Source organism: Manis pentadactyla, chromosome X (assembly GCF_030020395.1).
Source record: "Manis pentadactyla isolate mManPen7 chromosome X, mManPen7.hap1, whole genome shotgun sequence".
Classification (NCBI taxonomy): Eukaryota; Metazoa; Chordata; class Mammalia; order Pholidota; family Manidae; genus Manis; species Manis pentadactyla.
In genome coordinates, this window is record NC_080038.1 from 19,142,655 (window position 1) to 19,170,531 (window position 27,877).

The 27,877-nt window shown below is 38.1% G+C and overlaps 1 protein-coding gene across 1 annotated transcript in view; it reads left to right on the plus strand.

Annotated features, from left to right (window-relative positions):
• POLA1 (DNA polymerase alpha 1, catalytic subunit) overlaps nt 1-27,877 on the plus strand; it is a 288,452-nt gene that overhangs the window by 15,195 nt on the left and 245,380 nt on the right. Inside the window, exons 5-20 of the mRNA XM_036912786.2 lie at nt 22-137; nt 540-602; nt 1,444-1,536; nt 1,967-2,054; nt 2,341-2,539; nt 2,625-2,803; nt 8,359-8,471; nt 9,215-9,331; nt 10,541-10,615; nt 11,503-11,641; nt 12,135-12,289; nt 16,030-16,114; nt 19,033-19,094; nt 20,998-21,087; nt 23,948-24,064; nt 25,299-25,474. Coding sequence (XP_036768681.2) covers nt 22-137; nt 540-602; nt 1,444-1,536; nt 1,967-2,054; nt 2,341-2,539; nt 2,625-2,803; nt 8,359-8,471; nt 9,215-9,331; nt 10,541-10,615; nt 11,503-11,641; nt 12,135-12,289; nt 16,030-16,114; nt 19,033-19,094; nt 20,998-21,087; nt 23,948-24,064; nt 25,299-25,474 — 1,867 coding nt within the window. The remainder of the gene's footprint in view (nt 1-21; nt 138-539; nt 603-1,443; nt 1,537-1,966; nt 2,055-2,340; nt 2,540-2,624; nt 2,804-8,358; nt 8,472-9,214; nt 9,332-10,540; nt 10,616-11,502; nt 11,642-12,134; nt 12,290-16,029; nt 16,115-19,032; nt 19,095-20,997; nt 21,088-23,947; nt 24,065-25,298; nt 25,475-27,877) is intronic.

The window sequence follows — 27,877 nt, forward strand, 5'->3', positions numbered from 1 at the left end:
AAATAATTTATATTCCAACAGGAGAAGATGACAAGTCACGAAACAAAACCAAGAGGAATGTGAGGAACCCTGTGGTGACTAAGCCAAACAATATCAGGTCAATGTTCATTGCTAGTGCTGGGAAGAAGACTGCAGATGTGAGTTTCATGGTTTTCTTATATTTTGTCTTTTCCTTGTCAAAGTGATTTTAATGTTTGTTATAGATAATAGATTTCTCAGTGAATTTAGATACCTCAGTGTTTAGAAGTTCAAGATAGAAAAGAAAGTTGGATTGAAAAGCTGACCTGACTGTTTATTTTGGTGATGAGCAGGAGGATTGTGGAATGAGGGTGAATAGAGAGGATGTGAGAGCCCTAGGTTGAGGAGTTATGTGTATATGCAGGTGGTTGTTAAGATCTGTGAATAGTGGTTGAGCATGCAGAGGGAGGACTGACGAGGCGAGGACCGACTGGTTGGGTTCTTCTTTTCATAGACATGTGGTCTGGGTGAAACTGTGAAGTGCAGGGCTTTCTCACACTACCTTCTTTTCTAATTTCCAGAAAGCTGTAGACTTGTCCAAGGATGATCTGCTAGATGACATTCTACAAGACCTGAACACGGAGGTAAGTGAATCTCCAGTTGTCAAATATGCAGGGGACATAGGCTGAAGAAACAATTCGGTAATTATACAAAACACCGTTGCTAGAATCAGAAACAAAAGATTCAAAAACAACACAACCAACGAAAACACCCATAAAACAAAATTTAAAAAAAACCTTCAAACTGGCTTCTTCTCATCATGTTAGGTCAGTTTCCAGCTGTTGTAAGCCGTGCGATTGTGTAGATGGGGCTTCGTGGGGGTGTGTTTGAGGTAGTGAGCATACACATACGAGTCACTTCTGGGAATGCACACTGCTTTGTGTTCTCTTGCTGCAGTGCATGTTACCAAAATAGATTGAAGCCTGTCAGTCTGCACAATCAGGCGTGAGATCCTCTCTTGTATTCTGAATGGGGTGAAGGAAGAGCCGGTGAGTTGTCCCTGAGGAAACTCAGACGGGCTCAGCTGCACTGGGATTTTGCAATATGGCTCTTTCATGTAAAGACTAAACTCCCTGAGAGGTGTGCTTCTTTCTAAATGACCCTTCATTAAAATGCCTAACACCAACACCATATAGTGCTAGCTTGACGATTTTTAAATGGAATGTTCTGAAAGTGTAAGGAAAAAGTATGTCATGTTTTAGAAAAAAATTGGTGAGGGGTGGTTGCAGTATCTATTCTGGTTGTCTAGTGAGTCTGTGGTATTGTTGCCATAGTAACTGGTGCGTGAACATAGATCTCTAGGGGGTGCAGGAGAGGGGAAAAAATGCTTTGCTCCTTGGGCATCAATGGGGGAAGAAACGTACTTTTTCTGTCTTGTGGTAAACCATGCATGGCAGTGAATGTCTGCCTTACTCCTCTTTCTAGGCACCCCAAGTAACTCCACCACCTGTAATGATACTGAAGAAGAAAGGGCCCATTGGAGCTACTATGAATCCTTTCTCTGTGCACACCCCCAAGGTAAAGTGTGTGGAAGTACCTTTAGTCTTGGTTTATATGATTGCTTAAAACTTACTTTGTTGCTTTTCTGTGTGAGGGAAGTGCCTTTAAATTTGTTCCTGATTTTTGTTTTAAATTAGGACTCACATTTCATTCTGTAGTTCCATCTATTTCAAAAATAGCATGTGCCTGCTTTTTCTTATAGTAAATTTTGTAGTAACTGGTATGTGTTTATTACAGTTATTACAACTGCTAAATGCAATGATTTTCCTCCTGGAAACAAGTGTTTTTTTGTCAACCTAGGTAACAGTAAAATAATTGAAGCTGTTGCATTACTAGTACGTAAAATCATTTTATAAATGGGAACTGTCATTATCTCTGGTCAGAGTAGGACAGTTGGGTATTTTTAGTATGTAGGTCTAACTGATTAAATATTTAAAAATGTTTACAGGCAGTTCCTTCAGGAAAAGCTGCTTCCTCTGTCTCAAGGAAGGAGCCTCCATCAATTCCTGTTCCTATTAAACATGTTGAATTTGCTGGTAAGTCTGCTGTCAGGCATAAGTGTAGGGGTTGTGGAGCAGTTGCAAAGTGCTGTCAACGGAGGCCCCTTGAAGTAGGAAGTGGAGGCAATTTTGAAGGTATTGTGAAGTTTAAGTGTGAAAGATTTGATTTCACAGCAGTAAAAGTTAAAAACACCCGCTTTAGAGATTGAAGAGAAATGCAAATAAAGCGTGGGAAAATGGGTAGGCTGCCTTTGCTGTGCTGGGGAAGCCTTTGTGCTCCATGGCAGCAGTACATGATGGGAATGTGTGATGATGCTTGCAGGAGAGCCAGTGGCCGCTTTGCGTACAGATGACGATGAGTCTGGGGCAATGGATTTTGAAGATGGTGACTTTGATGAGCCCATGGAAGCTGAGGAGGTGGCCGTGGAGCCTGTGGTGGCCAAGACTGGGGATGAAGAGAGTGAGCCGGTGGAGGGTGTGAAATACGAGGCAGATTATGGGACTGGGACCGCATCCTACTTGTAAGAGCATTTTATGACTTTTCTGTCAAATAACCCTGCAATTATTCTGGATTTTGAAAGGTTTTTGAAAATGTGATTTCTGCAGAGGAAGTTTTCTCCCAGAAGTCTCTTCTTGGGACATGGATCAGGAAGATGACAGTACTTTCTCAGCTCAGGAAGTTCAGGTGGATTCCAGTCATCTCCCCCTGGTAAAAGGAGCAGATGAAGAACAAGTGTTTCAGTTTTATTGGCTGGATGCTTATGAAGATCAGTACAGCCAGCCAGGTAACCACACATATGCTAAATGTGTGTCTAATACAGAAGAATAGCACCTTTCCCTTAAATGCTTTAGTGATTCTAATTGGTACAGGTTCTGCCCTTACATACAGGCGTAGTAAGAGAGCAATGCTCATTCATTGTAAAATGCATGAGCACCCAGATGGAAAGGAGCTGCAGTGTGAATGATCCTTAAAGGTGATTTTTCTAAAAACCAGTTATATATGGTTTTGGAATGTGTGATTGTTGTTCATCTTAGATGCATCTGAAGTTACAGTTAGGCACTTTACTTTAAATGGAATCAATCATTACTTTGTTCTTTTTTCAATATTGACTAAAATATTGTGCCTATCTGTTGTGCCAGTCACTGAAAGGGGGTGAACAAGCTGGACAGATTCCCTGTCCTGATGGAGCATCCATTCCAGTGGGGTGAGAGTGGGTGGGGGGAAGTAGGTGCTAAATACAGTAAGTTGATAAATGGTGTAAAAGCAGACAATTGGGGATGGCCAGGGAAGGACTGTCTGAGGAGATCACCATTGGGCTGAGACTGACGGCACAGTGCAGAGCTGAGCAAAGAGTATTTCACCCTGAGGAACCAGCATGCACAGAGGCCTGGCGAGAGAAAGGAAGAGATCTGTGTGGTTGTAGCACAGTAATTAAGTGATGAGATTGGTAGACAATGAAGTTGGAGATAACAGCAAAGGCTAAATAATGAAGGACCTTGAAAGCCATATTAAGAAGTTAAGATCTTATTCTAGGAGCAGTGGAAAGGTGGCAGGGATTTTAAATGGCCAGGGGTGGGGCAGGGTGGGGGTGAGACATGGTCATATGGTGGGTTTTCATTTTAAGAGGAACCCTTCGGTTTGTGTGAGAATAGCTCTGTGGGTGTGGGTGTGGGTTGTGGGGCTGGAATAATGGGGTTGTGGGGAAGTGTGGAAGCCCTGGGGATCAGTCCAGAGCACGTGTGCTAGTTGCTTGGACTAGTGGTGGCTGTGGAGAAGGAGAGAAATGAATGCATTTAACATGTCTTTTGACATGAACTTGATGGATTGATGTCCATCAACAAGGGTTGACAGAAAGGAAGAATCAAGGATGATTCCCAGGTCCTTCTAATGAGCTGATACTGTGATACTCAGAAAGCCAGGAGGCACTCCAGTTTTCTTCTGTGCTCCTTTGAGGCCTTCTCAGCATGGCTGGGCATAACAAATTCTACTGGATTAATATAGAATACAGTATGCACCCTTAACCAGAGTTGCCTTTATTCAGGTCTGTTTCTGGATCTGAGGGTATGTGCAAACTATTTTTTAAAGTGGTTTCTTCAACGCTGCATCTGGTAAAAATAGAGGGAGTATTTAGATGTCAGTAAAGCAAGTGAATGAGTAAGAAGAGTCAGTATTAACTGTCAGGCTTGAAGGCCAGATTTACCTTAGAGACACTCAGGCACTGACTTTTTTAATTGAAGCAAAGTTGACATAACATAATAATTTCAGGTGTACGACATAATTGACATTTATATACATTATGAAATTCTCACCGTGATAAGTAGTTACCATCTGTCACCAAAGATATTACAATATTATTGATTGTATCCCTATGCTTGTACCTTTCATCCCCATGACTTATTTTACAACTGGAAGTTTGTACCTCTAGATCCCCTTCACCTATTTCGTTCATTCTCCCCCTACCCCCTGGCAGCCACCAGTTTATTGTCTATATTTATGAGTCTCTTTCTGGGTTTTTGTTGTATTTGTTCATTTGTTTTGTTTTTTAGATTCCACATATAAGTGAAATCATATGGTATTTGTCTTTGTCTTATTTTACTTAGCATAATACCGTCTAGGTCCATCCATATTGTCACACATGGCAAGATTTCATTCTTTTTAATGGCCAAGTAGTACTCCATTCTGTGCATATACCACATCTTCTTTATCCATTCATCTGTTGATGGACACTTAGATTGCTTCCATATCTTGGCTGTTACTGATTTGTATGGTGCTTCTGTTTTTAATTTTTCGAGGACCCTCCATACTGCTTTCCACAGTGGCTACACCAGTTTACATTCCCACCAGTAGTGCATGAGGGTTCTCTTTTCTCCACATCCTCAGCAACACTTGTTGTTTCTTATCTTGTTGATACTAGCCATTCTTGCTGGTGTGAGTGATACTTCATTGTGGTTTTGATTCAGGCATTGACTTTTGTCGGAAAGACTTTAATGATCTCTCAGAGGAGAGGCAGAAGCATTACTATTCTTCAGCTTATCAAATATGTAGGATCTCTTGCAGAGACACTTGAGTAGCAAACTGCCATTGTTAGTTTCTTAGGTAAAGAGACAAGCAATCTTAGAAATGGTGCCTTACTTACTATTTGAGCTAGGGCAAGACTCTCTCACTTCTTTGACTACAACATAAAGTCCACATTCCTTAGCAAGACTTCTGATGCCTGCCATGTATGACTTTTGTGCCCTAGAAATAGTTCCCTGTATGTACTTACTGTTCTTTATGCCCTTTGCTCATTGAGTTTGTCTGTCTGTAATGCTCTCCCCTGGCTCTGCCCGGATGTGATCCCCTGGAAGTTTCCCTAGTCCTCCAACTGGCCTTAGAGCCAGCCTGTGACCCCATCATACCCTTTGCAGTGTAGCATTTGTCGTCTTATTTTGGTAAGATCTGATTCTGTGTTTTTCTTTTTCCAGAGTCTTTTAGTTCTGGGGAGGCTGGAACCTTTTATTTCCAGCTTTCAGTATGATACCAGGTGCATAGTAGGTGTTTAATAATTGTTCATTGAAATAAACTGTGTAGTGATCAACAGTCCTGTAGATGCCCATGAAAGAGAGTCAGAGTTGCATTTGCTGCTAATGCTGAGTTTTCCTCTTGAAGCCTTGTGGCAGTGTGGGGTAAGAGTGGGTGATGCCAAGGTGGATAATCTTGTGCCCCCCACCCCTGCCCATTAATCTGCATAGAAAACAACGATTGCCAGTGTCAACTTCCAAGGATTAGAACCTTAAGAAACAACAACTGTCTTTCTTTGCTGTGTGAAAAAGAGTTTATGATTTTCACCTTTTGTTTACTGGTTGTTATTAAAAAACAGCATTATGTTCTGCAGGAAAAGGTCCAGAGTTGTACTGTTGACTAACGTAGCCACTGACAAATAAATGTAGCTCTTTAAATTTAGATTTAAATTAATTAAAATGAATAAAATTTTAAATGCAGCTTTTCAGCCTTTAGCCACATTTCAAGTGCTCAGTAGCCATATGTGGCTAGTGGCTTCCAGATCCATGGATGGCAGTGATACAAAACAATTCCATCATCACAGAAATTTCTATTGACTAGTGCTGGTCTGTATAATAGGTGTTGGAGGTTAAGATTGAGGTATTGAAGCAGAGATATATTTGCAAAGCATCCAATTAATGGTATGTATTGTTGAATTCCTGGGACTAGCCATAGTCATGGATAGACCTTTTCAACTACTATTGGGAAACAGTTTGTAATTCAAAGAGGTACCAGTGTGTTATTGGTCTTTCTTCCAAATGCTAAGATAAAAGGAAATGTCTAGTGCTGGAGAAGACCTCAGAGATCATCTAGTCTAGTTACTTATAGAGGAGGAAGCTGAGGTTCTGAAAGACAGAGGGGTTGGCTCTTCCATGACAGGGTTCTGGGCTTCTTACCCTCAGTCCACTCTGCTGTGCTGTGGTACCTCTCAAGTTTTGTCCTCTCTGATTGATGCCAACGGGTTAAATAAGATGGCTTTAAAAAAATCGTTTAATCTTATAGGGTTGAACAGTTTCCTCATGATAGCAGGTAATGATCATTGAGCCTTGGTGAAATCAATGCAGCTAATAAAAACGAAGTACTCCCAAAGACCCGGTTATTGTTTCTCACTTTCTTACAGATTCTCAGTCAGTCAGTTGTTGCTGAATGCTCCATAATTATGAAAAGAATCTTACTCTTTGCATATGGGAAGATATCCTGTCTTCATTATGACTTTTTCAAGGTTGAATAATCCTGACTGCACCTGGTTTCAGCTAATAACTTTGAGGGGAATGTAATCTTTGTTTACCATGATCTTTTTGTGGCAAATGAGGCATAAACAGTGTCAAATGTGTTGCATGAAGTGTGATATTAGTTTGACTGTAAAATGAGCTATTTGAATCTTTGAATCCAATATTAGGGTCTTTATTTTTCTTTGCATGGAATTTTGTTTTTTCGTCTCTAACATGTGAGGATGACTTTTAATTTTTTGAGCTACTGTGATTTTTTCTTTTTTTAATCATCCCCACAGTCCTCCCTTCTCTCTCCCCCATTACCCTCATCTCCTTCCTCCCAGCTGAAAATCATACAATTCTTGTAAGAATTTTAATCATCTGCAGAAATGAAAATTCTTAGATGGCCTTATTTCTACTAGAAGGAGTGACAAAAGGAAGCGCTGATGAGCTATCTTGTGAAACTGGAATAAATGGCCTTGTGAACATTAGCCTTTGCACGTGCCAGAATTTTCTTAGTGTGTCAGACAAGTGGCTGTGTTGAGTGGTGATGTTGATTGCTGCTGTCTAATTATTCACAGAGCCCTGGTTTTTGAACAGTGACCATCTCTTAAATTGACTATCCAATCTCTTGAGTCTTGATGTCCAGCTTTCATGAATAATGACTTAATGTCTAGAAAAGCTTGTTTTTACTTTGTGATGTCCATTATATAGGAGTCTCAAAAGGAGTATGTCTGCTGATTTGGTTACTAGACCATTTGTTAAGCTGAAATACAAGAGAAAGAAATATTATAAATGCCATGTAGCTAGATGTTGTAAGTGGTCTGTGAGGTAGAAAGGGTGAAATAGGAGATGATAGTTGAACCCTACTATGAGGTGTTTATTATTATATGAAATAAGATGGATGAATTATATTTTACCCAAATATAATTTTACATATAGAAAAACAGTGATGTACCATAGATAGTTATCCTTCCATATGCGTGTTCATTTTTATCAGTAAGTACAAGTACGAAAAAGGAATTTGGTATTTTCAGAGTTCTCACAGGAGGTGTAAATGTGAAATTTGTTTCTCTTAATCAGGGTAATCCTGGTTCTAGGAAAATGTGTGTTTTTTTCCTAGGCTGACCTAGGATGTCTCCCTAATTTTTGAGATGTGTGTGCATTCACCTGAGATGTCTCCCTAATTTCCTAGGGATTTCTTCACTGAAGAAAGTTCCCCAAGCAGTTCCCCAAGTGTGTCTATTAAGGCCTGGAAGGTCTCCCTCATAACTGAGCTTTGTCTCCACTTACCTGACATGTCTCCCTAATTCTAGGGAAAATGTTTACACCAAGTTAGAGACGTTCCTGTCCCCTGTTCTCCCAGTGGTCACAGGTTTTACCCGTTGTGGTATGGTATTGTCGTGTGGTGTAAGTTCTGAGTCTAAGGAGCTGGTCTTCAGGAGTGCAGCAGATAAAAGTTTATTGTAAAAATGACTTAATCATAAAGATATAAGCGTATGGATACACTCAGTGAGCCTTTGTATTGCTCTTTAATGTGACGTGATTGAAATGTTTCTTTTCTTATGGTTTTCCCTTATTCTTTTAGGTGTGATATTTCTGTTTGGCAAAGTTTGGATTGAATCTGCCAAAATCCATGTGAGCTGTTGTGTCATGGTAAAAAACATCGAGCGAACACTCTACTTCCTTCCCCGTGAAACGGTAAATGTTAGTGATTAGTTTGTGATGCCAAGTACATTTTGTGTTCTATCACCGACCCTTTTCTTCATCAGGACTGTGAATTAGCCACAACCTTGATGTTTCTGTCTTGCTGCCTGCCTAGTGACCACTGATTGTCAGCAGTTCCATTAGGGGTTGGGAAGAATAGAGAAATGGAGTAAAACGCTTTTTGACTTGTTAGAAAGAGCGTCAAAGTGTGTGAGTTTTAGTATATAATGATATTTTTCCCCCACTCCTTATTGCCATAATTGGGGTTGAGAGTATAAGGCTCTGAAACATGACATGCTTATGGCCTGGTTTTCATGCTTTTGCAGTATAGGCAGCAGTATCGTTTCCTCCATGGCCATTTAACAAGGTCAGTTTCATTTGTTCCTCCTTTTTTATTGGAACTTAACATCCATACTCCCCTCCCAACCCAAGCCCCTCCCCGTCTCAGTTGAATGGTGAAGTTTCTTGGTCAGGATTTAACAACACTGCTCTCCCATTTTGTAGGACGGATCATCTTCATCACTGATTTGTTTTTATGATGCCATTGGGAGGAATTGGGCATTGGATATAGTATATTTTGGGGTCTGTTGTATCTTTGAAGTCCTCTTATAGGACTGTTCTAGTAAATGTTTATTTAAATGGGTAAGGATGAAAATTGATAAAGACTTGGATTTCTGGTGACTGAGATCTTACGTACAGATACTTTTTTTTCCCCTCCCCTCTCCATGGGAATGAAGAAAATTGATCTAAATACAGGGAAAGAAACAGGAACTCCAGTTAAAATGAAGGATGTTTATGATGAATTTGATGAGAAAATAGCAGCAAAATATAAAATTATGAAGTTCAAGTCCAAGGTTTGTATTTGGTGATAATTTTTCCAGCTCTGTTTATTAGTTGTTCATGGCCTGATTTATCAAATAGTATTGCATATCTTTGTTCAAAATGCTTTCTGTGTAGCTACATTTATTGAATAGAAATTTCATAGATACCAGTGTAAATCCACTGTGTTAGATTTGTGAAGATATTTTTTTCTATTTAAACTGCTTATAAAATAATGTTCACTAATTTGAATAGAAAGATAACTCATAGCAGGGTAATTTTTTCCAATACTTGCAGCATATCTTGTGCTCTTATTCGGAAATGGAGAAGAAACCATTCTGGTCTTGTTTGTATTAATTATTATCAAATTGTCTTGCTCGGAAGGTTGTGGTTTTATCTTTAAAAATCAGGGACTATGATACTATTTCTGGTAGAGTAAGAATCTTCTGTTTGTGTGATACATATTGATAAATTGTCTTGATTTTAGTGAGATAGGGATCCCTTTGGCCATTATTGTGGGGGCACATAACTTACTCAATATACTGGCTATTAATAGTCCTTGCAATAAAGGGAGGATTGAGTTGCTGAAGTTAAGGCTAACCATCTTAACTATTTGAACTTTGAATTATGGCTGATGGATCAAGTCTCAAAAATTCTAGAAGCAATGTAATGGTGCAAGGTCATAGGTGTTGGGGTTGACCACTTGTGCTTTAAGCCTTTGCTCTTCTGCTACCACTGTCTAGTGTATGTATGACCTTGGACAAGTGCTGAATGATTTCTCTAGGCCTGTTCCTTCAGGAGTTGTTGGAAGGGTTAAGTCAGTTAATTCATATTAAGTGATTAGAACAGTCCCTGGTACATAGCAAGCACTCAGTAAACATGAGCTATAATTATAATGCTAATTATTAAATTTTCTAGCAAGATGGGGTTGCTTAATATCAGAGAGTAGCAAATGGTTTAATGCATTAGCATTATAAAAAATTTTAGTCTTTCATTGCCCCTCTGGAAAGCAAATATCTGTGTTCTCTAGTGTCCAAAATAGTTTTTTTTAAGCATTTTGTCCCTGGATGTTTTAGTCCCAGTTGAAAGGGGAATGGGTGCCTATTTGGCTGTATTTACCTTTCTGTCCCATAAGGATGCTAGATTCCTAATAATTAAATACAGGGACATGTGTTGTGTATATAATGCTTGCTAAATTGTGAAAAGTTTGTGTCTTAATTATTTTTAAATATCTACTTACCCAGACAGTGGAGAAGAACTATGCTTTTGAGATACCTGACATTCCAGAAAAATGCGAGTACTTAGAAGTTAGATACACAGTAAGTCAAACAAAGAAAATTACTGGGTTTTGGTTGACAATGACATTTTTCTGTTTTTGTATTTTCAACTGACTTTTGATTAGGAGTATTGCCAAGGCACCTCAAGGCCACAGTTCATTGAGGTGGACTTAGAGTAATGAATAATTAAAATGGGTAAACTTAATTTAAGTCCATAGACTACAGGTTATACTGCCTTTCTCTGGTTTCAAGTATGCAAGTTTGAATAAATAAGTTGAAACCGCACAACTATTTGTCAAGTGGAAGGAATGCCACATGATGGAGTTGAACATCATTAGTCTCTTGAAATGTCCCTTCTGAGCAGTGGAGAGGTGAAAGGAGCATCAGGAGCGTCGCTGTAGTGCTGCTCTTGGTCCTGTGACAGGCAAGGTCATTGCTGCGGGATGTTAATTACTGTACCGTAACCTCTTTTTACCTCTGTTCTAGTGTTTTGATCCCATGATGGTAGAAAAGGGAAACTTTTAAGAAATGTTTCTGACAGTGGTGATGAAAAGTACCGTGAAAGCATTCTGAATGAGTCCTGCTCCCTTGCTTTCATCCCCATAATGGAGTGGTACTTATTTGGCTATTCTTTATCAGTAAGGCATGTACAGTTCTGGACGGAAATCCTCTTTTAGGGGAGCTTCATGGCCTATTTTTCTTCTAATGGGTGTCATCAAGATGCATTATTTTGTCATTGTGAATTGTTTTTGTTTCCTACTGTGAATTGTTTTGGATTTCATTTGCGACAAATTACATTTCATATATATCAAAGACATTTCTTCTGGTGGTTCATAGAGAGATTTTTGTTTATTTCAAATATAGACTTCAGAAAATGTGAAGTATTAGTTTTAAACAAAAGAGATTTTTTTCTTCTTTGCCTTTTTCAGGCTGAAATGCCGCAGCTTCCTCAGGATTTGAAAGGAGAAACTTTTTCTCATGTATTTGGGACCAACACATCCAGCTTGGAGCTGTTCTTGATGAACAGAAAGGTCAAAGGCCCTTGTTGGCTTGAAGTAAAAAATCCACGTAAGGAAAAACTTACTTTCAGAATGCTAATTAATTGCTGATAGGTGTGGTTTTTAGAAGTTAAGGAACTGCTGACCTCTGAAGGTTGGGAAGCGTCACTCTTCAATATGGATAGTGCTTGTTCGGTCACTTACCTGATTTTTCCAGTATTTCCACCTGTGATGCTCTGTTTTGTCTTATGAATCTCTTAAAAATGTATTGTGGTTCCTCCAAGGCAGTGTCTTTTAAAAACCTATTTTGGGTCCTGGATTCTTTGGAACATCAGATGAAAGCTGTAGACCTTTCTCCTAAGAAAATGAACATGTATACCACATACATGAGGATTTGTCTACAATCTACTAATGTGGCTTATTTTTAGTTAGATATTATAAGACAACATTCTTATTAGAAGATGGGATTGAGGACCATTTCATTTAACCACAGATGTCTTAATTATAGGAGTTTTTCTTATCCAGTAAATAGCTATTGATCTGTTATAGCTACTCTCTTTCAGAGCTCTTGAATCAGCCAATCAGTTGGTGTAAAGTTGAGGCAATGGTCTTGAAACCAAACCTGGTGAATGTAATTAAAGATATCGGGCCTCCTCCACTTGTAGTCATGTCTTTCAGCATGAAGATGATGCAGAATGCAAAGGCGCATCAAAATGAGGTAAAGAAATATGACGGATTTTGTTCCTGTGCCTTTAGTGCAATACTTGCCTGAACTCATACAGCTTTTCTGCCAGGGAACGTTGTTCTTTTTGGAGGGGAAAGAGTACTAATTTACTCTCAAACTCCATTTCGGTAAATGAATTGAACTTGTCTGGTGTTGGCCTTTTTCTTTAAAGACTTAAATTGTTGGACTTCTTTATTTTTTGTTTTTGAAATGGTTTATTTTGGAGAATTTTAAACAACATAGAATGACATAATGACTGTAGAACTCCCGTGTACCAATCACTCATAGTCAGCAGTTAGCAAGATTTTGTCACACGTTTGTTTATCTTGCTCCTTTTTTTTCCTTCTGGAGTATTTTAAAGCTAATCTCAGACATTCTGTCATTTTACCCCCCTGTATACTTTGGCGTGCATCTCTCAAAACATGTACACTTTCTCATACACTACCATCATCATACCTAATAACAATAACAGTGATTCCTTGATATCAAATAAAGTACCCAGTCCATAGTCACATGCCTCTGTTTCTTAAAAATGCCTTTTTCAAAAATTGAATTATATTTGACATACAATATTGTATTAGTTTCAGGTGTATCATGTAGTGATTCAATATTTTTATACATTACAAAATGATCACAATAGGTCTAGTTATCATCTGTCACCATGCAAAGTTATTATAATGTTATTGATTCAAAAGTGTCTTTTTTAACACTTGGCTTATTTGAATCAGGATTCACACAAGATTCACAGATGGTGTTTAATTTTTATGTCTCTTGAGTTTCCTTTTAATGGGAGCAGCTCTGTCTCACCCCCTCCAGTTTGTTTTAGTGAGATTGACTTACTGAAGAATTACTGCTGGTTTCTTGTAGAATGTCCCATTTTCTGTATTGGTTTGCTTCATTGTGTCATTGGACTTCTTCCTCTTTGCCAGAGGTTGACAACCTATGGCCTCTGGGCAAATCCAGCCCACTACCTGTTTTTATAAAAAGAGTTTCATTGGAAGACAGCATGTGTCTAATCATTTAAATATTATCTACAGCTGCTTTTGTACTACAGCAGCAGAGTTAGTAGTAGTTATGACAGAGACCATGTGACCTGAAAGCCTAAAATATTTACTGTTTGACCCTTTACTGAAAAAATGTGCTGGCCCCTGCTAATTAGTGCTAAAGAATTGATCAGGTTCAGGTTTGACTATTTTGACCAAAATACTTCATAGGTTGTACAATGTACTTCATACTACATCTTATCAGCAGGGCACGTAATACCTGGTTAAACTACTATTAAAGGGCTGCGATTGATTAGTGAGTTCAAATTTTCACCCTAAGGGAGGGTTTTATAACCTTGGCACTACTGATGTTTTGTGCTGGATAATTCATTGTTTGGGGGCTGTTGTGTGCATTTTGGGATGTTTATCAGTGTCCCTGGTCTACCTGATGCCATGTAGCACCCCTCTCCCCTGCTTGTGACAACCAAAAATGCCTCCATACATCTCCAAATGTCCCCTAGAAGTGGAGGAGCGAAATTGTTCCTAGTTGAGAACCACTGATCTAATGGCTTCATTTGTTACAGATTTTTGCCTGCATTCGTTATTTCATTAGGAGTTATAAAATGGTGCTTTCCTAATTCAGTCATCCTTTGAATGTTTATTAGTTAAATATGTTAAGTAATAGAATGTTTATTAGTTAAATTTTTCTATAAAATTAACTTTTCCTCGTTAACCAGCACTATTACGCTGCAGTGGTTTATACAGGAAAGATAAGATATATGCATACTTCTTTCTCTTTCATTGCCAGTTTTCTTCTGAGTAGGAAGTTGGGGGTCTGTTACATGCAATGCTGACCAATGATTTATTTTTGTTATGTGTTTTTGCTTCCTCTTCTATGGAATATCATTATGAACTCATGGTTTTTTTTATATATACTCATTATGTTTCCATCTATTGTAATCATTATTGTTACTTTTGATGTTTAAATTTGTCTCTCTGTGGTCAATGGGAGCTTCTTTATATTTGCTTCTAAGTCCTTTTGACATCGAGGGGCATTTTTCTTAGCCAGGAGTATTTTGGCAGTGTTTTTACTTTATTTTATTTTATTTTTTTAGTGTGTGATTTGATCTTTAAATAGTAGTTAATACAACAGATGGCCGTAGTTAAGTGTTGGGAAAGATTTAATTAGTTTAAAAAAAAAAAGATATCCGTCCTCTAGCTCCCATAGTGGGGTTTTTGAATACCATTTCCCAGTAAAGGAAATAGGGCTTTGTAGAGAAATGGCTGATTCAGGACAGCAAGTGTCCAAGATAAGCCTGGAACATCTTTTTATATTAAAAAGTAAGGAAGATAGTACAGTCTACTGAAGATTTGTCAGAAGGACTCAGGAGGCAACTTGAAGAGTTTCCTATTGGCCAAAGAGAGAGGACAGTTTGTGGATAAGAATAACTGCGACAGATTGAAATACATTGAGTTCATAATGATACTGTAAATGCTAACAATACCACTCTGATCACTGTGAAGGAAACTGGGAACCAACTCATAATTTTGAAAGCTGGTAAATAAAGGGATTGAATCAAGCATTTATTTTGACTTTTATGAACAAATAGTACCTTATTTAGGTAACCAAATAATTGATGAGGGGAAGTTTCTCTTCATAGAAGGTTTCCAGCTAGTGAATGATGAAGGAAAAGTTGACTGTCACCACTTTGCAATCCCTAGTGAAATACTGAATCTAGGCAATGATCACCAGTGGCTGCTAATACCACTAAAATCAAGATAACCAGACACGATGTGTCTGTGCCTTCTGATTGAAGTACTCAGGAGCACCTTTGAAGTACTCTTGCCAAAATATTGAACCCGAGTTTGATTAAGCCTTCAGACCCAAATGTGAATTTCTAAGCAGTACAGAAGCAGGAACAGGTTAAATGATATTATTGGGGTATAAGCAGTGGAATCCATGTTCTAGGGTACTCTTCAGGACAAATGGCTCAGTTGCTTCAGCAAATAAATTGCAGGGAAATAATAGGTGGGAGAAGATATACCTATGGTTTTACATATCATCCAATTGCAAAGTGTGGACCTTATTTGGTAAATAAAATTGTGATAGTTGGGAAAACATGAAAATTTGCATCCTGCCTTGATGTTTAATAATAGTTTTAAGGAATTACTATTAATTGTATTGGCCGAGATGATTGTATTGCATTTTAAAAACTTATCTTTTGGAGTAGTGGTTCTCAAGAGGGTGAGACTTTGTCCTTGAGGGGACATTTGGCCATGTCTACAGACATTTTTGGTTGTCAAAACCCAGGGATGGGGGGTGGGGAGCCATGCTATTGGAAGCCAAGGACACTGCTGAACAATTCACAGTGCACAGGACTGCTCCCACAACAAAGAATTGTTTGGCCTAAAATGTCCATAGTATGGAGGTTGAGAAACTCTGTTTTAGGCATACACAGTGCACTATTTCTGGATAAAGTGATAGGTCTAAGTTTTGCTTCAAATTAATCTGCAGGGAGGCAGGAAGTGGATAGAGCTATTAATGAGTTGATAATTGAAGCTGCATGGTGGGTATATGAGAGTTGATTTTTTCTCAAATTTTTATTTGTTTAAATTCTTGTATAATAAAGAGTTAAGATATTCATTGTGGACTGAAATCTGTGTTTTTTAATATTCTTGGTGGTTTTGGTGAGAATGCAGAATGAATAGTAGGTGTCTGCTAGATATTTCTTTCCCCTCCTTTCTTTGCAGATTATTGCTGTGGCAGCTTTGGTCCATCACATCTTTGCATTAGATAAAGCACCCCCTCAGCCTCCCTTTCAGTCACACTTCTGTGGTATGTATTTTTTAGCTGGGTTTACTAATGGGTTGATTTTAATTTTTCTTTTTTTTTTTCTTAATGTTTTCAAGAGTAGTTAGTGTATATTGTTAAAGAAGGTTTTTTTTTTTGTCAGCTGTGGACACAAAGTTTTATTAGATCAGTTGCTCCTATTAAGCTGATTAATTTTGTTCTAGGAGCAGAAGTGGGAGGCAGTTTGATGTCTTTTTTCTGTTTCAGTGGCTACTCTATTGGGGTGGAGTTATTTTTTTCCTGGGTCAAAAGTATGCTGTAACTATGTTCTTTTTATGATGTCATTCTAAAAGCCCATCATAGAAGCCTGGCCAGAGTTTTCTGTGTGACAAGGCAAGATGCCAAGGCATAAATGAATGTTTACCTGTCTGGCAGGAGTTAGCAGTAGTAGCAAATTGGAGTTTATGCCGTACATGAAATTCAACATGCCATGATTCAGTCTCCAAGGAGGGTTCTGATGTATTCCATGTTGAGAGCTTGACCAGTTCAATGACCATTTTTTTTGTGTGTTAAAAAAAAAAGGCATACCACTATTGATCTGTTAGGCTTCCTGGGACATTTCCAGCCCGTAACCAGAGATTAACTGAGGCAGCATCTCCTGTCTGGTTTCTTGGGCATCAGCAAAGTGAACCAGTGAAACTAGGAGAGAACAGAATATGATGTACGTTACTGTGAAGTTTTACCCTTTAAGTGCGGTGGAATGCATGAAACAAAATGATGGCAAGCCTTGAAAATATGTGGAAGAGAGCAGTCATTAACTCATTTCAATACACATTTATTCCCCACCTCTGTGTGTCATGGTGTGAACAGCTGTTGTGAATGGCAAGGAACTTAGAATATAGTGAGAGACAGTTTGGTCACCTTTACTTACCTAACTTGAAGAAGGTTGGACTGAGTTCCTCCATTGTTGGTTGAGATTTGGGTGGTGGGTGAATTTCTTTTTTGAAATATGTCCTCCACTCTGACTTAGATGAATAGCAGATGTTTAATCAAAGCAGTTTTTAACAATTGGTGTTTGGCTATTCTTTTTTTTCTTTTTTGATTTTTATCTTTTAAACTTGAAAATTCAGGTACAATTGACATGTAACATTAGTTTCAGGTGTACAACATAATGACTGAGTATTTGTATATATTGTGAAATGATCATTACAGTAAGTCTAGTTAACATCTGTTACCATACATAGTCACAAATATTTTTTCCCTGTGATGAGAACTTTTCAGATATATGCTTAGTAACTTCAAATTGCAGTATTATTAACCATAATTACTATGCTATACATCACAACCCCATGACTTATTTATTTTATAACTGGAAGTTTGTATCTTTTGACTACCTTCACTCCTTTCACCCACCCCTTCCTCCGTGCCTCTGGGAAGCACCAATCTCTTCTCTGTATGAGTTCGTTTTTTAGTTTTTGTTTTTATAGATCACCTGTAAGTGGAATCACTTTGTCTGATTTATTTCACTTAGCATGTTGCTCTCATGGTCCATCCATTCATGTTTTTGCAAATGGCAAGATTTCTTCCTATTTTATGGTTGAATAATATTCCACTGTATAAATCGTCATCTTCTTTACCCATTCATTCACTGAAGGACACTTAGGATGCTTCCATGTCTTGGCTATTGGAAATCATGTTGCAGTGAACATGGGGCTGCAGATATCTTTTGGAGTTGGTGTTTTTGTCTTCTTCAGATAAATATCCAGAAATGGAATTGCTGGACAATAGGGTAGTTCATTTTTTAATTTTTTGAAGAACCACCATACTGTTGGCCATATTGGCTGCACCAGTTTACATCCCCACCAGCACTGCACAAGGGTTCTCTTTTCTCCACATCCTTCCAACACTTTTATTTTACTGTCTTTTTTATGATAGCCATTATAATAGGTATGAGGTGGTATCTCATTTGTGGTTTTGATTTGCATTTCTCTGCTGATTAGCAGTGTTGAGCATCTTTTCATTTACCTGTTGGCCATCTCTGCAAGTCTTTGGAAAAATCTCTATTGAGATGGAAAAATGTCTGTTGAGATATTCCAATCATTTTTAAATTGGATTGTTTGTTTGCTGTTGAGTTGTATGAGTTCTTCATACATTTTGGATATCAACACCTTACCAGATATTTTATTTGCAGACATTTTCTCCCATTCTGTAGATTGCCTTTTTATTTTATTGATGGTTTCCTTTGCTGTGCAGAGCTTTTTAGTTTGATGTAGTCCCCTTTGTTTACTTTTGCTTTTGTTGCCTTTGCTTTTGGTGTCAAATCCAAATAGTCATTGCCAAGACTGATGTCAGGAAGCTTACCATACCACTTAATGTTTTTTTCAATGAGCTTTATGGTTTCAGGTCTTACAGTCAATTCTTTAACCCATTTTGAGTTAGTTTTTGTGTATGGTGTAAGATAGTGGTCCAGTTCCATTCTTTTTCATGTGGCTGTCCAGTTTCCCCAGCACCATTTAGTGCAGACTATCCTTTCTGCATCTATATTCTTGGCTCCTTTGTCATAAATTAACTGACCATATGTGCATGGGTTTATTTTGGGGCTCTCTATTCTGTTCCCCATTGATCTATATGTCTGTTTATGCCAAGTACCATATTGTTTTGATTACTATAGCTTTATACTATAGTTTGAAACCAGACTGAGCGATTCCTCCAGCATTGTTCTTTCTCAAGGATGCTTTAGCTATTTAGGGTCTTCTGTGGCTCCATATGAATTTTATGATCATTTTGGCTATTCTTTTGAGGTCCAACAACATGAATGGGAATACTTGATCCTCTTAACTCTTTAGTGATTAGCAGGAATTTATTTATATTTAAGACAGTTTACATTAGGGAACATGCAGTGTATGTGTACTTGTAATTGTACTAAGATGGTGCTGGAATGTTAATTTTTTTCCTTCTTACAGTTGTGTCTAACCCAAAGGACTGTATTTTTCCATATGACTTCAAAGAAGAGATTAAGAAAAAGGTAAAGAACTCATTCATTCCTATTAAATATGAAACATCTTTTAAAAAAGAAAAGGAGGATGGTGTGAATTATTAGGAATAGCCTATTTTATATGTTAATTTATGAGATCTATTCTTGCTAGATTGGAGTATGGCATTAATCCATTCAAAATGTATTAGAAAAAGCTATAAACATTATTCAATATTTAAACAACTTTTAAATCTTTTTTAAATTGAAGTATTGTTGATATACAATCTTATATTGGTTTCAAATATACAACATAGTGGTTCATTGGTTATCCATATTAAATCCTCAATCCCACTAGTGCAGTTACTGTCAACATAGAAAGATGTTAAAGAATCATTGGCTATGTTCTCCATGCTGTACTACCATCCCTGTGACCGACTTATATTATGATTGAGAATTTTTGTGCCCCTTTATTCCCCTCACCCTCCCCACTGACCCATCACAACCTTTCCCCCTTGGTAGCCACTAGTCACTTCTCAGTGTCTTTGAGTCTACTGCTGTTTTGTTCATTCTCTTTTGTTTTGTTTTGCTTTTATATCCCACAGATAAGTGAAATCATATGGTATTTGTCTTTCTCTGCCTGGCTTATTTCACTGAGCGTAATGCCCTCTGGGTCCATCAATATTTAAATTTTTATCACCTGAAAATACTGAGATTGTACTCTGTATTAGTGGATGGACAGGCTCAAATGCTCCTTCAGGTTGCTTAATTGGAAGCTTTTCCAAAATGCATGATCACTTGTTTACTGTTTGGGGAAGTGTTGGGTAGAGCCCCTCTCCTCCACTCCTCCAGCTTGAAGGAAGCCAAGTGAAGTTGGGAATGCTGTGGATATTAAAGGGAACATGTATTAGAAAGGTTGCTGTGGCCTGGCTACAACTGAGCAGTGATCTCTGAATTCCTAGTATACTCCATGAAGAAGTTCTTATACCTTAATAATATGGTAGGGGAGAAGTAGTATAATGTAGTTTTTCATAAGAGTAAATGTATTCAATGTAAAGAATTTCATTTTTGGAGAGTATGTTTTTTTTTTAATGGAATGCTTGTGTTGATAAATTTATAGGTTTGTTTTATTATTTTAATGTCCTTGCTTGACAGAATTAAAAGTTAGCAACCTTGTCAGTTCTACTTATTTTAAATTGGCTTGAGAAGTCCAGTAGTAGGGGGTATTATTGGACCAGGCTATTATTTGTGAAGTGACCTGAATTACCTATCCAAGCACACTGACCTAGGAAAATTTCATTAGAGTCAAACTGATATTTTTTAGCCAAGCTAGTTGTAGAAAACATAGCCATCAATTTCCATTCTAAGAGAGTTTAAGTAAGAGTAGATCTTTTGAATACCTGATTTATATTGAGTAATCCAAGTGGAAGCCTTTTTTGTGAAGATAGGTTTTATTTATACTTAAGACATGTATAATTCTTAAATGTATGCTTGTCTTATTTTTAGTCTAGTTGCTTATTTATAGGTTCTTACACCACAATTTGAGATTAGTATATACAGTCCTTGGAATTTCTTTATGTGGTAAATATATAAACAGCAAAGTCTACCAGGGATTGTATAAGAAAGTAAGTAATGTTTTTGAAAGGTGCTTTGATTCATATGCTGTAAAATGTGTCCAGATGCACAACTGTATTCCTATGGAGGGACATTTCTGCACGTGATAGTGCTGAGCATTTAAAATTTTCCTTCATTCACATGCTTATTAATAGAACAAGTTCCTCAGAGACTTTGTGCGAATATTACCATGAAACCTAGAATCAGGAATTTTGTTGCTGTATTTAATTTTGAAATGGATGGTTTCTTTTAATCCTAAGAAATCTTACTCTGCTTGAACAAGGAGCCAAGATACAGTACTTGAGAGTAAAGACTAAATGACTGGTGTGTTTTTATCTAACAGAATGTGAAGGTTGAAGTTGCTGCAACAGAAAGAACACTGTTAGGTTTTTTCCTTGCAAAAGTTCACAAAATTGATCCTGATGTCATTGTGGTGAGTAGACATTTGATCATGTCATGGGGGAGCTTTTCATTCCTTAGTTCTTTCCAATGTGACTTGATTGCTACCTTTGAGTAGCAAAGAATTTTCTTTGTTGAGATTAAATTGGTATGCAACATTATATAAGTTCAGGTGTACTACGTTGTTATTTGACATCTGTATATACTACAAAGTGATAGCTACTAAAGGCTAGTTGCCATCCATCACCACACGATTGACCCCCTTGGCCTTTTTCACCCATTCCCCAATCTTCCTCCCCTCTCTTAACCATCGATCTGTTCTCTGTATCTCTGAGTTCATTTTTGTATTTTTTGTTTGCTCATTTGTTCTGTTTTTTTAGATTCCACATATGAGTGAAACCATGCAGTATTTGTCTCTCTCCATCTGACTTATTTCACTTAGCATAATACCCTCAAAGTCCATCCATGTTGTCTCAATGGTAGAGTATTCTTCTTTATGGCTGAGTAGTAGTCCATTATATATATATACCACATCCTCTTTATCCATTCAACCATTGGTGGACACTTAGGTTGTTTCCATATCTTGACTATTGTAACTAATGCTGCAGGGAGCATAGTGGTGCAAATATCTTTTCAAATTAGTGTATTTGTATTCTTCAGGTAAGTGTCCAGAAGTAGAATAGCTAGATCATATTATAGTTCTATTCTTAATTTTTTGAGGAATCTCTGTACTGTTTTCCATAGTGGCTGCACCAGTTTACATTCCCACGAACAGTGCATGAAGATTACTCTTTCTCCATGTCCTTGCTAACACTTGTTGTTTCTTGTCTTTTTTGATGCTAGCCATTCTAGTAGGTGTGAGGGGTACCTCATTGTGGTTTTGATTTTCATTTCCCTGATTAGTGGTGTTGAATATCTTTTCATATGCCTGTTGGGCATCTGTATATCTTCTTTGGAAAAATGTCTATTCAGATCCTCTGCCCATTTTTTAAATTGGGGTGTTTGGTTTTTTTAATTGTTGAGTTGTAAAACGAGTTCTTTGTATATTTTTTGCACAGCAAAGAATCTTTTCAGAGTGAAATTACCCTATGGGCTGGTTGGAATTGCTATACTTTCTGCTAATGGAAACGGAAAAAAAATTCCGGCCCACTACAAGATTGATTTTTTCCTTTATTAGAAAAGCAATTCATGAATTATTGTTGAAGCTTAGCATATTCCAGTTATTTATACTTAGAGACTAGCCTATAAGTAAGTAAACTCATGCCAGCTGTTGGTATTTCAAAAATTTTGGCTTAAATTGTGTTCCAGTTGTATAATGGTCACAGTTAATTCCCTTGGTTTGGTGCCAGTCCCCAAAATGTAGTATTTTAATTTTCTGAGCTCAGTGGAGCTCTGTGACATATTCCTCTGAGAGCTCAGGGTAGGAATCATTTTTTTTCTCTTGACGACTGAGTATCTTCCCACTAGATAGCAAAAGGTAGTAATTCATTGAGCTGTCTTTGCCCCAGTTCCTAAGAGTCATAAAGCAACAATTTTGCTTTCTGTTTCCTCTGGCCTTCCTTAGTTTATGGGGTCCTTGATAGAAGTTCTTCCTTTTGTCTTTTTTCTGGGTTAATATGCTTCTGATATTTTTGGAGGAAAGTAGGATATAAATGCCTGTATTTAGAATGTCATTTTGGTAATTTGGTTTAGGTGAAGCTTTGAAAAAATGTTTGCCATATATTTTTCCACATTTGTATTTGCTCTTGGACACCTTTTCTGATGACAGTGGAGCCAAAGGACTGAGAACCTATGGGTTGTTAACCGGTGTCTTTGCACCCACTTCCCTTAGGACATTTTGGGACTCATCTTGGAAGCTCCAGAAAGATTCTGTTCACAGTGCCCTACACCGGTGCTCTGGCTCAGCACCAGACGCTCACCCAGTCTCCACTAGCAGTCTCTGTCTTGGGCCCTAAGGAGATGTCATGGTGTCCAGGATAGCTAGCTTGCCTTAGGTGTTAGCGCCAAGTGTGTGTGTGAGAAATCTGAACACATGTAAGAGAGAATCCTGACATGGGTTTGAGTCCCCAGTCCCAAGTACGATAATTTGGAAATAAAACTTACTCATGTCCTTTGGGTCTCTTAATTTAATAGAGAAACCTCCTAAATATATAGTGGTATATATTTTTAATTAAAATAGGTAACAAGTAAATCTGTTTATTGATCTGATTTAATTTAAACTTCATCTCGTTTTTTAATAAACACAGGCAGTGAACCATATTCACATGATGGAAATTATAGATGTGGAAAATTTGCTTGCATTTTTTGAGTTTTTTTACTAGATATAGTTTTGTTTCATTGTTTCTAACAAGTTTCTTATTGGAACTCTTAGGGTGGTATTAATATTTATTTTGTTTACCATTGATAAAGAGTCTAAATCAGTAGTGTTTGAACTCAGTTCCTTAGGAAGAAACTAGAGGCAGTTCCTGAACTTTCTAAGTCTAAACTGTCACACAACATAGGCAGGTTCTCAGTTTAAGGAAGTGAAATGAAATTGTTTGAATACAGCTTTTACTGGTCACATAAAAAGTATGGGACACTGAAATTTGCATTTGCCTCCAAGTCTGTGAGGCATGAGCTGCAAATTAAAAGACATCTTATGAGCCTTGCATCAATTAAGATGAAATAAAGTTTATTCCAGCAATCTGCTTAGCAGCTTTGTTAATGTCAAGGCTAATGAATGCTGCTGATGAATAAATTCCTGAAGAAGAAAGGATCCCAATCGGAGGTAAGCTCATGATTCCTTCAATTAGAGACCAGAAAAAGAAAGGGCAAAGAAATTCTATGCATATGAAAATAAATCCTCTGATTTGCATTTGTTATAATGTTATTGGCTGCCTTCTTTTTCTGACTAGGGTCATAATATTTATGGGTTTGAACTGGAAGTGTTGCTGCAGAGAATTAATGTGTGCAAGGTTCCTCACTGGTCCAAGATAGGTCGACTGAAGCGATCCAGCATGCCAAAGCTTGGGGTAATAATAATTTTCAAAATCTTACTTATTTATTTGAATTCATTATATGGAGTAGCTACCAGGGAACACACTGTGCTTCTTTGACTAGGAATCGGTTTTCTCATAATAGGCTCTTTTAACTTAGGCACTAAACATCTTTTCCTTGGAAGTCATCATTTTCTTGGTAAAATCCACTGGTAGTTTTTAAAATCAGCTGTTAGAATCTAGAGACACCACTAATATGTTACCTCCACTTCAGCATTAACGAAGCTCTAGCCCTTAGGGCAGAGTTGCAGGTGCAGAAATGAGCACTGTCGTTTAGGAAGGGGAGGGGAAGGGAAGGAGCTGTCGAAGGCAGTGAGCTGCGCGCCTTCTGGGCTGGTTACCGCTCCACAGTGCCTCCAGCTTCGTTGTACCTTCTCACGGGGGTAATCGAACTTGTTCAAGATCATAGAGCTAGTAAGGGGAAGAACTGAGATTTTTAACCCAGGCTCAACTGACCCTTTTAAAGCCTGGTCTTTCCATTCTACCTGCTTGCTTCGCCTAGGGAGGTTTCATTTTGCTTAGAAATGAAGCCCCTTCATTTCCTGAACCTGATGCTGCTTAGTGCTTGAAATCTTTACTTAAAATTTACAAATAAAATGTGCGTGTTGCCTCATCAGAGAACTTAGGAATCTGTATCTTTTATAATGCTCTCCAGAGGATACTGCTGCTACAGGTTGGAGTTGGGGCCAATGCTCTTGACTCGCTTCCTATTCCTGTCTTTCGCTTCTTTTTCTATTTATATCTTGAAGGTGATAGACTCATTATTAACACTTCACCCAAACATTTGCTTTAGTAACTACTTATCTCATTCAAGGTTTTCTTTATGTGGTGCCTTCTCAGTGAGGTCTACCCTGGCAGATAATTTTCCTTGTGTAAGGTGTGACCCCCTGCAAGTCCTTGTTTCCCTAACCCTGTTCTACTCTTCCCCCTTTCCTAAAACTGTATAGTTTATTGCTTATGATGTCTGTTCTTTATTGTGCGTTTCAAGAAAAATCAGGACTCTTTTCTGTTTTGCTCACTGCTATATCCTGAGTGCCTAGAACACAGTCAGGTACATAGTAAATGTTCAAAATATGTGATGGCTTAATGGTTGGGTGGAAGAATGAGTGTTTCATCATCGTAATTTTTGGACTAGTCTCAAAGGAAGTAGAACGAAATGTTCTCAGTGTCTGCTCTCCCATGCGATTTGCTTTTTGTCCTCCCCTTATAGGGCAGGAGTGGATTTGGTGAAAGAAATGCCACCTGTGGCCGGATGATATGTGATGTGGAAATTTCAGCAAAGGAATTGATTCGTTGTAAAAGCTACCATTTATCTGAACTTGTTCAACAGATTCTGAAAACTGAAAGAGTTGTAATCCCAGTGGAAAATGTACGGAACATGTACAGGTATGATCCTGGATGCTTCAGAATTTGTCCTAAAAGGAGCAACAGCAAAATGCCGGCATCATCCTTAGGCTGGAGGGACAGGAGCCTTGCGTGCTATGGAGGGAAAATTATCTGTCTTCATGTCGACACCATCTCCATTACTTTACTAATTTGAATTATTTTGTCTCTTGAGTTACTCTTATTTTATCAGATTACCTCTATCTCACTTATCTTAATGCCGTCTTTATGTTTCCTAAGAGCAGTTTAGAATTCTGTGTGATACAATTTCACTTATATGTGGAATCTAAAAAAAAAAAACAGAGACTCATAGTCACTGAGAAGAGACTGGTGGTTACATGGGGGAGGGGTTGGGGCGGGTGAATTAGGTGAGCGGGATAAAGAGGCAATAAATCTCAATTATATAAATTAGTCATTGGGATTAAAGTACAGCATAGAGAATATAGTCAATAATAATGGAATACCTTTCTATGTTGACAGTACCTACGCTAGTTGGGGTGAGCATTTAATAATGTAGAAAGCTGTCAAATCACTATTGTACACTTGAAACCAATATAGTATTGTATATCAACTATACTTCAATTTAAAAAAATCAATGTGCTATTTTAGTTTCTACTCTTATTCATTAATTCAGGAATTAGGGCTAATAACTTAAAAAAATATAAAAACTGAGAAGTCATTAAGTTACTTAGAGATATTGCTTGATTATTTTTTTCCAGCTTTACTGAGGTAAAAATTGATGAAAATTGCATATATTTAAGGTGTATGTGATGCTTGATACATGTGTATATTGTGAAATAATCACCACAATTCAGCAAATTAACATACCCATCACTTCACATAGTATTTTTTTCTTTCCTTTTTTTGTGGTGAGATACTTAGGACTTACCCTCATAGCAAATTTCAAGTATACACTACAGTACTGTTAACTGGGGTCACATTGCCATACAGTGGGCCTCCAGAACCTACTCATTTTGTACCATTAGAACTTTGTGCTTGACTGTTTCTTAAGTAAGGTTTCTTCTTCCCTTCTGGCTACTTCCCTTTTCTTCCCATTCCTCCCGTGTCCTAGGACTGCTTCTCTCTGATGGGTCACTCTAGGTGATCTCACTGAGTCTCGGGAATTTAATACCTTTGGATGCTGATGGCCTCCCACCTGTGTCTTCAGTGGCGACCTCTCCCCAAATTCCAGGCTCATGTATCCACCTGCCTGTTCTACATGATGTCTCATATGAACTTTTGAGGCATCCATGGCTCCTCTCCCTGACATCTCACCTTTGATCTTTCAGGAAATTCTGTTAGCTCCATCTTTAAAACATGTTTAGATCTGACCCACTTCTTTTCCACTCCATTGGACCCACCTGGTCTAAGCCATCATCCTCTTTCCCCGATTACTGGCTCTTATGTTAGCATTTTCACTGGTCTCCTTGCTTTTTGCCCTTTACCTCTTGCAGTCTTATTTCCAACCCAGGAACCAGTTTTCCTGCTAAAGTTAAGTCAGATATGGTACTCTTTTAAAAATCTTCCAGTACTTTTCTGTTCCATTCAGAGTAAAAACCAAAGTCCTTATTTTGACTTACAAGGTCTTATATTCTGCCCTTATCTTCTACTGCTTTCTCCATCATTTTCTCTGTTCCAGCCATTGGTCTCCTTTCTGGTCTTGGAACTGCCAAATTTGTGCCCAGCTCAGGGCCTTTGATTGTGCTGTTCTGTTTGCCTGGAATGCTCTTCCCTCAGATATCCATCCACAAGGATTGACTCCTCACATCTTCCATGTCTTTATTCTCAGTTCCCTAACTAAAATTTCAGTCTCCGCTCCTGACACTTAATATTCCCTTTGCTTCTTAATTTTTTCTCCTTAATACTTAACATTATGTAACATACCTGTCTTGCCAATGGGTTTCAGCCCTGGACAAGTTCACTATGGATTCAGTGAGACCAAAGAAACGACAGTGAAATGTTATACCCAGCTTAATTCCCATAATGGCAAGGTCAATCACTAGCATCCTGTCCACTCAGAGCAAGTCTGCATGCAGCAAGCCAGTGTCTGCCTCTGAGCCTCTCTGCCCCGACAGCCATCTCAGTCTCTGTCCTTGGTGCTGCCACCACTCCAGTCTCATATCTGCTCTCCTGCAGCCTTGCAGCAGCTGTGCTGAACTCCTTATATAGAGTCAATAACAATGTATTGCCCACATGTATGTAGTGAGCTAGCCAACCAGGGCCAGGTGAGAATCCTGGCTGTAGGAACCTTCACTTTATCCACAGTATCACATATTTAATTTTTTATTTATACTTTTTCTCCCCCGTGATGACATAAGCCCCATTAGGACAGGAGTTTTGTCACAGCCAGAATCTACAACAATGCCTGGCACATAGGTGTGTAATACATACTTGATGGAATGAATG